Source organism: Saccopteryx bilineata, chromosome 3 (assembly GCF_036850765.1).
Source record: "Saccopteryx bilineata isolate mSacBil1 chromosome 3, mSacBil1_pri_phased_curated, whole genome shotgun sequence".
NCBI classification, from domain to species: Eukaryota; Metazoa; Chordata; class Mammalia; order Chiroptera; family Emballonuridae; genus Saccopteryx; species Saccopteryx bilineata.
This window is the reverse complement of record NC_089492.1, coordinates 245,311,251-245,324,258: the sequence shown is the minus strand read 5'-3', so window position 1 is coordinate 245,324,258 and position 13,008 is coordinate 245,311,251. Positions and strand designations below refer to the sequence as shown.

Sequence of the window (13,008 nt, the reverse complement as noted above, 5' to 3'; positions counted from 1 at the left end):
CTACACACTGAATGCAAGTAGCACCACTCCAGAGTTGTGACAACTGTAAATGTCTCTGGTCATTGCCAAATGTCCCCTGAGGGGCAAAATCATCCCCAGTTGAGACCACTGTTCTAGGGAGGGGTCTGTGTCCCATGAGAAAAGCAGTAGAACTGGTGGAGGATAACCTGAGCTCTACTCCCCAGGGGGTGGGGGGATCCTTGTATCAGGAACTTGGACCACAGATACGACAGTCAGGGAGGGTAGGAGGAAGTTGGCTAGGGAGTCTAGGGAATTGGTGGGAAAAGTGGGTTCCAGATGTGCCACCCCAAGCTGCTTGAAGGGTATCCAGATATAACACACCACACGACACCACATCTGCAGTGAAAGCATTATGAAAAATGCCCATCATGACTGGAAGATCAGAGAGTATAGGTAGGTATGGTACCATCAGTTCAGGTGTGTAGCTGTTACTATAATTCTAGAAACTGCTTCTGGAGATATCCACGTAAGGCATCTGGTCCCCTTAAGACATCAGTATATTGGATTCTAATGATATCCTAAGTCTGGATAAAGAGTGAAAAATCCATTGAATTATCTACATTTCTCGGGCTCTAGATGTTTGGCGGTACACTGTAGAACCTTCATGTAACTGTTAGCATTCTCTATGTTTTGCTGACTGTTTACGGCTTTACTAGCCTTTTTTCAGTTTTGCAAAACAAATTTATCTGATCTTACAAGTTCCAAGAACCACTAAAAAAGACCATGAGTTCTGGACCTGTATCTTAATTTGACTTATGCCTCCTTCTGAAAATAAGATCACTTTGCTAAGCTGGTATTGGTTAAATAAATATCTTCTGAGTATTGTTTTTCAAAAGGTCTGAAGGACAGTGGTCTTTGGTGTTCAGGGTTTTAGGGTGTTTGGCTAATCAATACCCTAGTTACTAATTAACCACTTCTGAATGAGAATCAAGGGAGTTCTATTAGTGTCAAACATTAGATCTTATGGATCCAGGCCTGTTGACATCTTTGACTCCAGCTCCCTGAAGAGATCATTTAATTCCTTCTAAGGATATAGGCTGGTGGATTCTGGATGAGATGTTTGCTGTGGCTTTCTTCATCTTGTTTTTAATGACTTGTCAGCCTGGGATAACCATACAGGAGAACGTGAACCGGTGAGTCGGCCACATGTCACTGCAAAATTTGTACATGGGGATTACCAGGTGGGGAAAGTAGACACTTGCCTGTGTGTTAGAGGCTATTTTAGGCTGGAATGTGACCTCTTTTCCTGCTATGACTAATCAAATGAAGGACCAGTGGACAGTGAGAAGAGTGTGCACTTGGAGTCGGATGGGCCTGTTTGCAAATCACAGGTGTCCTGTCTGGGAAATGAGCATAATAATGCCTCTTCTATAAGAGTTAATGAATAGGAAATCAGATCCTGGGTATATAATATACTTAGCTTAATATCTAATAGTTCTCTTGAGTAATGTGGTATAATTAACCTCTACTTATCTGTTTGTGAATCATAAGAATATCTGTCTCATAGCATTTGGGGAAGAATAAGATCAGGTAATCTACAGAAAATCATTTGGGAAAGGCAAGAGACTATCAAGATTTTCTAGACATGAATCTACCTTTTGCTGTGAGATAATGAATGGAGGTGATATTTTCAAACGTACGTTGCGCTTGGCCCAGACCACCTCCTTGAATTTTCTAACCTGGTCTCACGTATTTTTATATCTTCACATTAAGCATTTTGTGGTGCTTAAACAGCTCCTGATTTCACCTTTGGGAGCAGCCTCTATCTCCCAAGCATTGAAGATTGTAATTAGAGTTGTTTTATTCAGTCTTATTGGATGATTCCATTTTAAATCATTATTGCCTTTAAATGCTAGAGCAAGAGAGATTTTCTTTAAGTAACAGTTCAGAAGGGAGGAAGGCATTTTTATAAGTAGTTCATTTGCAACTTGTATTTAAAGCAAACACAATTTTGAACAAAATCAGAAAATTCATCTCTAATAATTAGAAGATAAAGGCAAGGGAACCGTGGTGAAGGAAGTCTCTGCTGAGATACTCTTAATTATAAAAGCTTATCATTGTAATCCTTTTTGAAAATGAATAAAGAGTCCTGATGTTTGATGAACTTATCAAATAAGACAGACCAGTGAAGAGGCAAATTTGAAGTCAAGGCAAAAGAGAACCAATTAAATACTTGACAAAGTGCTGAAGTAGGAAATCTTGAGGTCTTTGCGTCTACTGCTGGTGTGTCTAACCCTGGCTTTGAAAACAGAAAACCACGTGGTGAAATAAAGTTATGGGTCCAAATTCTGGCACAAGTATTTTGTATTTGTGTGACCCCAGGAAAAGGAAGTTTTCTGAGCTACAAAATGGGAGGAAAGTAAGAGGAAGAACGACATATGTGAAAAGTACTTAGAACGGTGCCGGATCCTGAGGAGACGTTTGCGAAAACTATTGCCAATGATGATTGTTACTGTCGTTTTGGGGCATTTACACTCTCTCTGATGGTTGATAAAAATTAGAAAAAAACTCATAATGTGCCAGTTGGCATGAATTTTTTTGCTCAGTCAGTGATTTCAAACATTTCAAAAGAAAATTTCACAAAGGCACTCCTTTTAGTTTTCCCCCAATTCAAATCTTACATCATCACTTTTGTTTTAAAATATTTTTCTAAAAAAATCCCATTTTTCTATTAAGCAAATGGTAAACCTGAGTTAATAAAAGTAAAAGTGTATCATTAAAATGTAGAAGAATATCATACTTTTTAATGTGAGGGTCCATAGAATAAAATTCTATTAACTATTCCAGATATGCTAGGTGCTATGGGGTGAACTACACCATAAGGTCCCTACCGTCAAGGAGTTTATAGTAGTGACAGAGTCAGCCAAGAAACAGGCAAACAAAACATTTCAGAAAAATCTGTGATAAATACTACGAAGGGAAAAGTAGGCTCCTTTGTTAGAGAATATCAGAGCCATCTGACCAGAGGATGGTTGGAGCGCAGCGCTCTGCATGGGTGGCGTTTAAGCTGAGCTATGAAGCAGAATAAGGAAACTATTCTACGAGCAGGGGAGAAGGGAGAGATCAGCAGCTATTACAACCCTACTGTGGAGAATGGCAAGTCATGTTCATGGACCTGAAGGATGGGAGGAGCATAAGAGCGGGGGACTGTGCCAGGAGAGGATGTCAGATAGGTGGGCAGAGGCCAGACCACAGAGCACCTAGAGCACTATGATGAGGAATTAGTGTTTCAGTCTATGTGTAGTAAAAGCAAACAAACAAATACTGGATGGTCTATAAGAGAGGGGTAAGGGGTAAGTAGAAGGTCTTAGCTCACTGGAGGCCACAGCAATGATCTGGGTGAGAGATAAGAGTGCCTTAAATTAGGACAGGGGCAGCCCAGGGAGATGGGAGGGAAGATCACTGAGATACATTTTGAAGGGAATATGGACAGAAATTTTTCAAAAACTGGATGTGAGGGTTAGGGGAAGGAAGAAATGAAAACCACTGCTAGGTAACTGGCTTGGGCAACAGTGTGTTACGGTGGTTCACTTTCTGATGTAGGTAAAATTGAGAGAGGAGCTGATGAAAAGGAGAAAATTAACAGTTTATATTTGGAGCCATTAAGTCGGGCATGCCTAAGAGACCCCAAATGGAGATATAAAATGGGCAATCGGATAGACAAAACGGGATTTCAGAGGAGTGGTCCAAGTTGAAGGTCTACATTTAGGAGGCAGTAATAGAGATGATATGTGAAGCTCAGAAAATTGATCTCACTTTCTCAAGAGTGAGAAAAGCAGAAGGAGAAAAGAAGAAGTCAAGATTGCACCCCGAGGAATCCCAGTGTTTAGAAAAGTCAGAGGACTGACCACTGATTAGGAAGAGAGCAGAGGAGTGTGGTGTGAAAGAAGTCCAAGACAGCTGTTGGGCAAACAAGTGTGTCAGGCTTGCTCGCTGTATATAAAAAGTATATACTTTGCCAGATTGGTGCGTGAGCAGGGGCAGCACCATGTGTGTAGTCTATGTGAGGCTGCGGGTGCTTGCCCTCAGGGCAACAGATTGTAGATTGCAGATTGCCTGCTGCCACTGGGAGGGGCCATAGTTTGCCGGAGAAGGGGTCATGCCCCCCCCTCCCCCGTCTCGCCTGTTTTGCTTGTGAGTCTAGAGAGAGGGAAGCAGTTTTTCCTGTCTGCTTGCTCGTTCACTGTTGTGAGATTCTAATAAACGGAATGGTCCACTACCCTCCGGCCCCACTGTTCCTTTATCCTCTGCCCAAATCCAAAGGGAACCTGCCCGGCCAAGGCCCCCAGCCTTACAACAGGAAAGATTTTTAAGGAAACAATGGTAAACAGAGGGCAAGTAAGACCGCCGCAGAAAACCTCCCACTGGATTCAGTAACAGGGAGGTTGTTGGAGATTCAGCACTTTCAAAGTCAAATTTAAAATACTTCAGCTTCACAATGTACCATATTTCCCCATGTATAGGACACTCCCATGTATAAGATACACCTAAATTTTGGGGCCCCAAATTAAAAAAAATGTATTACATAAAATGATTGAACTCAAGTTTTATTCATCATAAAATTCATACAACTCCTCATCACTGTCAAAACTCCCATCCATTTAGCTCAGTGGTAGTAAACCTGGTCCTTACCGCCCCCTAGTGGGCGCTCCAGCTTTCATGTTGGGTGGTAGCAGAGCAACCAAAGTATAAATAAAAAGATAGATTTAACTATAGTAAGTTATTTTATAAAGATTTATTCTGCCAAACTTAGCGAAAATCTGACATAAAGTACTTGGTAAGTAATTATTATTATATGCTTTAACTTGCTGTAACTCTGCTTTATAAATTTTATAAAGTAAAGTTACTTCCCTACTTTATAAATCACCATTACTATGGAACAGGTGGGTGGTTAGAAAATTTTACTACTAACGAATACAAAAGTGGGCGGTAGATATAAAAAGGTTGACTACCCCTGCATTAGCTTGTCCTCATTTGTGTTTGATGACAAATCACTGTCTTCAACAATGAGCGCAAAAACAAGTGTGAAAAAGTGGGAAATGCAAGTAAAAAAACTACAACCACTGTATATAAGACGCACCCAGCTTTTAAACCTCAAATTTTTTGAAAAAATTTACATCTTATACATGGGGATATATGGTAATTTCCATGAAAATGAATGGTAATGGCTCAAGATTATATAATTGGTGACAATCAGCTTGGAATACAAGCTGAGCTAACTGATTAGGTGCCCCCTGGCAGTAATCAGGGTTAGGACTTCTGACCTTCTAGTTGAGGATTGGTAGCTAATTAATTATTTTGTGATCTAAATTGCTGAAGTGGCCACAATCTGGGGTGGAGCATTGGACTTGCAAGTTGTATGTTCATCTCCAGGTTTTATGCCCTCTGCCCAATATCCCACCATATTAAGAAGGCAGATGGGAAGCATCTCACCAGCCACAGCCCTATAAAGAGCAGACATTCAATACATTCCGACAAAGATGGAGAGGTTTGATGAGCACATACGGGATTGAGAAGGTTAGAGATAAGAAACTAACTTGTATGTTAGACTTACGCTTAGGGCTTTTATATACATGATTTCACTCCATGTTCTAAACACTTTCAGGAATCTTTATTTCCCAGTTATTGAGCTATAAGAAAACTGAAGATCAGTAAGTAGCAGAAACTGGATTTAAATTCATGTTTGTTGGACTCTAAACCCCTTTCTGTTTTATCAGTGTTTCTTCAACTGTGTGACATAGTCTTACAGATGTTACATGAAAAAAGTGACATGTCAAAAAGTTCAGTAAATGCTGGGTGTTGGTCAAATAAGTTTTAAATATGACATTTATGTTTGCCCGCTTATAGTTTGCATTGTGTGTGGGGGACAGGCTATAAGCAGGCCGGGTCATTGTAGCCTAAGGCTTAGTTTTAAAACTAAGCTTTCCCCCACACCCTTGACTGATTGCATGATGTGGGGTGGTGCATTCTCATGAGGAATCCCATTATGCCTCAGATAAGTGACTTTGTATCAGAGACTTCCTTGTTTGTATATTGGATTAAAAGTTTGGGTTTCTACACTATAAAGTGGGGCAGACCGGGAGCTTGCTCTCTCTCGAGTTCCTGAGATTAGCATTCGAGAGGAGAGCAGAGAAAGGCCATGTGGAGGAGGCCAGGAGAAGCAGCCAAGATGGTGGAGTGCTGAGGGAGAAGCCAGTTTGTGCAGAGTTTGTGCAGAGAGAAGGAGATGGGAAACAGAGGTGAATAAGTCTGGTGAGCTAGAAACCTTTGATTCTAGGAAACTTGGATAAGTCAGTAGCTTTGTGAGCACTGAATGAGTGGGTTTTGGAGCCCAGTGTGTGTTTTTACTTGCCTGCCAGGTACAAGCTAGGATTAAAGCTAATGGCCCACAAGTTCTTGGCTTCGTTGTTTCTTTACCGACTGTCCGAATCTAATGTGAACCTGCATGGGCCAGGAGGCTGTGATGGTGGCCGTGCCTACTGGCTTTACACTGGGTTAAGTAAATTAAACTTAAGAACTTCTCAGAGCCGTTAATATGTCGTTGGGTATTTTATATCTCCAAAAGTAGCATGATGGATGCAATTTATCCAAACATATTTGACCGGGAAACTTTCTGTTCCATCTCAGGTGTGTCTCTCAGGAGCTAGTGCTCCACAGAGTACACTTCCAGAAACCCTGCAGTTGTGCTATATAGACTTATGTGATTCTACAGAGGAAAAAACTAAAAGCCAGATAGTTAGATATATTGATAGTTGCTTAAGTAATTGAAACATTGATACAATTCTTTTGGAAAGCTGTTGGGCCATATGTGTCATAAGCTTTAAAATCACTTCTCCCCTTCAACTCAGCCATCCCATTCTACAGGATACATCTTCAATAAATAACAGAATACAGAAAAACTCAGAGCTCAATAATCTAATTATTTGATGTTAGGGGGGTGGAACAATCATCAGTAGTTTACATTTCTGCTGCAATACCAAGTGGTAAAGCAGGATACAAAATGCAATACTCAGGATGCCCTCAACTATGCTATGAATATAAAGAGTGAAAGGAAATATGGAAAAAAGATTAATGTCAGTAGGAACTGGGGCAATTTTTTTCTTTCACTATCTGTTCTGTGTTCTCTTTAACGAGAATGTATTGCTTTTATAATCAGCAAAAAGTAAACTATATTAAAAAATTCCTTGGAATGCTGAGAAAATGCTAGTCACATTGATATTGGCTAGAAGGTTGGAGCCCTGTAATGACTTAATGAATGGTCCTGTGTACCGTTTGTACTCTCGCTTCAGTGATAGCATTACTGTGTGTGCCTCTGTCTAGACATCATGTCACAAAGCTTTTAAAACTACAGCAACACAGTATTGCTCTTGCTTCCATCCATTAATACTGTTTCCTTCCATCCTGACATCGTAATGCAGTCTCTGTGGGCTTACAATGACATTATCTTGACAATTCTATAGTCAGATGCAGAATTAATGCCAGAGACATTTTCTGCTCCCAAACCTTCTCCCACCTTTTGATGATTAGAACCCTGTCTTCTCCGTGTTCCCATGCTTCAAACTTTCATTACTGCAATCTATCGGCAATATGACAGATGAACCAAACCGTGAGCCGTTTGAATATCTAGGTACCAGAATTATTTAATTGGAATCTAACTGAAAAGTAGACTCAAATAAATCTCAGAAAACTTCCCACTCTATTTTCTCAGATACTGTTCTCATTCTTTCCCATCTCTTCCTTTTCCTTCCTCTCTCCCTCCCTCTTTTTATTCCTCCCTCTTTTTATTCCTCCCTGCCCTCCTTCCTTCTTTTTTCCTTTCCTATTTATTGAGCACTTCCCTTGGGTCTGGCATCGTGACAGGTGCTGCGACTTCAGTAGCAAACACACAGACAGTACTTGCTCTCAAACTGATGGAGAAAACAGAAATTATACAAATATTACAAGCATAATTATTCAGTGTTGATTAGATGTGCGGAGCTTGACCAAATCACATGAAAGGAGGTATCTACATCGTCTGACTAGTGAGCAATGTTTCCCTAAAGAACTAATGTTCATGATGAGACTGAAAGAAATATAGGAGTTAACCAGGTAAAGAGGTAGACAGTTGGATTCATTCAGGATAGGCTTCTACACGTAGGTATATGATCAAGGGAACAGTGGAATCCCGAAATTTAGGATATAGTAAAGATTTTAAAATTACAAATCATGTTCTCAAAACTAGTTATAAATGAGAATAAAAATATGAGAGGATCTTGTTGACAGAGAGAAAGCTTAGGAGTCAAGAGAATGGAGACCTAATGAGGTCCAAACACAAGTGCAGTGGGAATCCTTGAGCACATAAGACAGATAAGAAGGCTGTAGAGCCCTCAAAGAACTATTCACAGATGACTCGTGAATTAATGATTTGGAGGAGAAGCTGTTTCAGAATGAGAATGTCTAGCATGTGACCATGATAGATAGAGAAGTGGGGAAAAAAAGCCATCAGTTGAGGAAAAGAAGCAACTGAGAGGGCAGATTGATGAATGCTCATTTGTAGGGATGAAGAGGTCTGCCAGAGCCATGAAAGGTATCAAAATAAAGGTTAATAGCAATGTGGCCCTGGCTAATGGCTCAGTGGATAGAGCATCAGCCCTGCATATGGACGTCTCAGGTTCGATTCTGGGTCAGGACACACAGGAAAAGCGACCATCTGCTTCTCTTCTCTCTCTCTCCACCTTCTCTCCCTCTTCCCCTCTTGCAGCCAGTGGCTTGACTGGTTCAAGCATGGCCCTGGGAGCTGAGGATAGCTCCATTGGAGCACATCAACCTCAGGCACTAAAAATAGCTTGGTACTAGAGCATCGGCCCCAGATGGGGTTGCCAGATGAATCCTGGTCAGGGCACATGCAGGAGTCTGCCTCACTGTCTCCACTCCTCTCACCTCAAAAAAAAAAAGGAATAATATAAACTGAGCACTGAAGTTTTTCTTTGAAGAGATAGTATGGGTACTGTTATATGTATACTACCATCAGTTTGTAGATCAGAATTTCTCTCAAAGTGTGATCTATAGGCCCCAGGGAGTCCCTAAGATCTTTTTGAGGGAGGAGGGTCTTGTGAATTCAAAACAATTTTACTATAATACTAAAACATTTGCCCTTTTCACTCTGCTTATATTTGTACTGATGGTACAAAAGTAATGGCAGGTTAAACTTCTTAGGCCTTGGTATGAATTAAGGGAGCAGCAACTAACTCACAGAAAAGAAATTGAGTTTTACTTTACAAAGTCCTTTTTGAAAGAAACAATAAAAATTATTAATTTTACTAAGCCTCCATCTTTGCACGTCAGTTAAATATTTTATGTGTCAAAATGGGAAAAAATGCATAAAGAACTGCAGCCGCACTGGAGTGTGGTGGTTGTCTTGTGAGAAAGCAATCATTGGAGTTGTAAGTAAAAGTAGCCACCTTTTCCCTGGAACATGGCTTTTACTCAGCAGGATAACTGTCCAACTGCAGTTATTCAGGCTTAGATATTTGACAGACTTTGGCCTAAAAATGAACAGAGTCTATTCCTTCAGTGAAACCAAATAACATTATTGTTTCCAATGATCGAATTGGAGCCTTCAAACAAAAATTAAAATTTTGGAAAACATATTCACTACTATAAGCTTGAGGATATCTCTAGCAATCTTAATAAATTTGACTTTTTATATTGTATAATAATGTGTTAATATTTTTGAAATATGCAGAATCAGTGAACCTTTATTTTTCAAATTTCCAATGCCTAATCACGTATGGGTGCCAGATCCATTCAAAGCATACAAAGATTAATGAATTTGAATGTAACAGGGCATGAAAAAATTCTTTGATGTGCTTTCAGATTCCACATTGCAACTAATATTTAAGGATTACTCCTTGTCAGGTTTTGGTGTAGTATAAAAGAAAAACATTCACAGTTATCTGGGAAAACTATTAAAACATTCCTCAACTATATAATTTTTCCAACTATATTAAAAAATGCTCAACCTTACTAATCATTAGAGACATGCAAATTAAACCCACAATGAGATATCAGTTCACACCAGTCAGAATGGCGCTCATCAACAAAACAACACAGAATAAGTGCTGGCGAGGATGTGGAGAAAAGGGAACCCTCCTGCACTGCTGGTGGGAATGCAGACTGGTGCAGCCACTGTGGAAAACAGTATGGAGATTCCTCAAGAAATTAAAAATCAAACTGCCTTTAGACCCAGCTATCCCACTTTTAGGAATATACCCCAAGAACACCATAGCACTGTTCCAAAAGGAAAAATGCACCCCCATGTTTATGGCAGCATTGTTCACAATAGCGAAGATCTGGAAACAGCCCAAGTGTCCGTCAGTGGACAAGTGGATTAAAAAGCTTTGGTACATATATAGTATGGAATACTACTCAGCCATAAGAAATGATGACATCAGATCATTTACAACAACATGGATGGGCCTTGATAACATTATACTGAGTGAAATAAGCAAATCAGAAAAAACTAAGAACTATATGCTTCCATACATAGGTGGGACATAAAAATGAGAACCAGAGACATGGACAAGAGTGTGATGGTTAGCCACTGTGGAAAACAGTATGGAGATTCATAAAAAAATTAGAAATGGAACTGCTCTTTGACCCAGCCATTTCACTTATAGAAATATATCCCAAGGACACCATATCACCAACTGAATAAAAGAAATGCACCCTCATGTTTATGGCAGCATTGTTCACAATAGTGAAGATCTGGAAACAGCCCAAATGTCCATCAGTGGACGAGTGGATTAAAAAGCTGTGGTACATATATACAATGGAATACTTTGGGGCTATGAAAAAGAAGAAAATCTTACCTTTTGCAACAATATGGAGGGACCTGGAAACTATTATGTTGAGTGAAATAAGCCAGGCAGAGAAAGAAAAATATCATATGACCTCACTCATTTGAGGAATCCAAGGAATAATGAGAACTGAGGAATGGAATTAAAACAGAGGAGAAATAAAAGGGACCAGAGGAAAAGAGGACAGAGGGAAGGGAGATGATAGGATGGGATAGACCTGAAGGGAAGGGGGGAGGGCATTGTAGGGAGGGGGAAGGGAGATGTTGAGGGGAATAGGGGGGAGAGGGGATGCATTTGGGGTGACCCTAAAATCTATGTAAACAAAATTAATTAAATTTAAAAAATGTTTTTAAAAAAAGAGTGTGATGGTTACTGGGGGGGGGGGAGGAAGAAGAGGGAGGGGTGGGGGGAGGGGAGGGGCACAAAGAAAACCAGATAGAAGGTGACGGAAGACAATTTGACTTTAGGTGAGGGGAATACAACATAATCAAATGTCTAACCTGGAGATGTTTTCTCTGAACCTGATGTACCCTGATTTATCAATGTCACCCCATTAAAATTTTTTTTAAAAAAGGTTGGATTTTTTTTTCATAGCGTTCAACCAAAGCGACATAAAGCAACATGTTGAATGAAGAAGCGGAAATGAGAAACTAGCTGCTTTCTATTAACCAGACATTAAAGATATTTGCAAAAATGGAAAACAATGACACTTTCTTTAGTATTGGAAATATATTTTTAACAAACTATGTTATATATGGTAACATGTAATGGGATGGGTTTGTTATAGTACTTTTAAACTGATAAATACATATTTTAAATTTTTCTCAGTTTTGATTTTGAGTTTTATGAATATCAGTAGTTCTAGCCAAAGTCTCTTTGGAGTCCTCAGTGACATGTTAGAGTGTAAAGGGAATCCAGGTTAGAGTGTCCTGGAACCCAAGTGTGAGAACTAGTGTTAGTCAGTTTTCTGACCAGCTCACGGCTCCCTGTCCACAGTTTCAGCCTAGGTGTCATTGTTCATCACGAGCAGCAGCTCTGATATAATTAGCATGAGATCTGAAGCACTCTTTTTTTAATCCTACACTAGGGAGATAGTTGTTCCACTCATCATAGAAGAGGCTGCCTGGTTCTCGAAGGTCATGGCAATTCTGGTGGGAACGGACAACCTTCCGACTTTGTCCAGTGGCTGACCAGGCTCTGAGTCTCTAGGAGCAGTGGTGACGCTATGGAAAGAGGGTCAGGCTTGGTGCCAGGTGGGCCTGAGAGGAACAGAAACTGGGCTCTGCCATCAAACCAACTAGTTCAACTTCTACTTGTCACCCTTGGGCTAAGACCTTAGAGGTTTACTTACCTTTTAGGAATCTTGACTTTCTTATATGCAAAATAGGACCCATAATATTTATCTCTTCAGATCATTATAGAGATTAAGTGAGAGAATTCATGTAATACTAAAATATAATTCTAGCATGTAATAATAAAAGCCAACCTTTAATAAACACTTCATAAGCATTTTAATGTGCTTTCAATAACCCTATTAGGTAATATTATTTTTTAACATAGTTCTATAAATGGGAGAGCTGTAGGTCAGAGAAGTTAAACAACTTGCTCAAGTTTTCAAGGTCAGTAGGTGTCTATGATTCAAACTTAGCCCCCTCCCCCTGGAGCCCACATACTTAAAAGAAAGCCCTAGGCTTTCTGCTACTCTTCAAAAATGTTAGTTAGCATTCTTCGATATTTGTCTCTCTATGAACAGGATTTATATAGACCTGAAAGAGAGATTTTATATAAACCCTTTACCATCATACATTACTGTATACACTAGAAGCACAATAAAATTTTCTTAAAAGTGTAATGACTGTAAGGGAAATGTGCACAGCTTTTTCCTTTGCTTGAATATTGCATCTCAAAATTGATACAGGGAGATGAAGAGTTCTGAAGATGGATGGTGGTGACGGTGGCAGAACAGTGTGAATGTACTTAATGGCCCTGAACTGTGCACTTAAAAATGGGGAAGATAGTAAATTTTATATCATGTGTGTTGTACCACAATAAAAGAAATTGAAAAAAAAGAAAGGGCAATAGGCCATGTATCTTTCATCTTAAAAACAGCACATGTAATTCTTAAGAAGAAAGATAAAATCACTCAAGT

The 13,008-nt window shown here is 39.7% G+C and overlaps 1 protein-coding gene across 1 annotated transcript in view; it reads left to right on the top strand.

Annotated features, from left to right (window-relative positions):
• Nucleotides 1-968: 968 nt before the first annotated feature.
• Nucleotides 969-13,008, top strand: part of C8A (complement C8 alpha chain) — a 62,340-nt gene continuing 50,300 nt past the window's right edge. Inside the window, exon 1 of the mRNA XM_066269079.1 lies at nt 969-1,154. Within this exon, the coding sequence (XP_066125176.1) occupies nt 1,078-1,154 (77 nt within the window). The 5' untranslated portion in view covers nt 969-1,077. The remainder of the gene's footprint in view (nt 1,155-13,008) is intronic.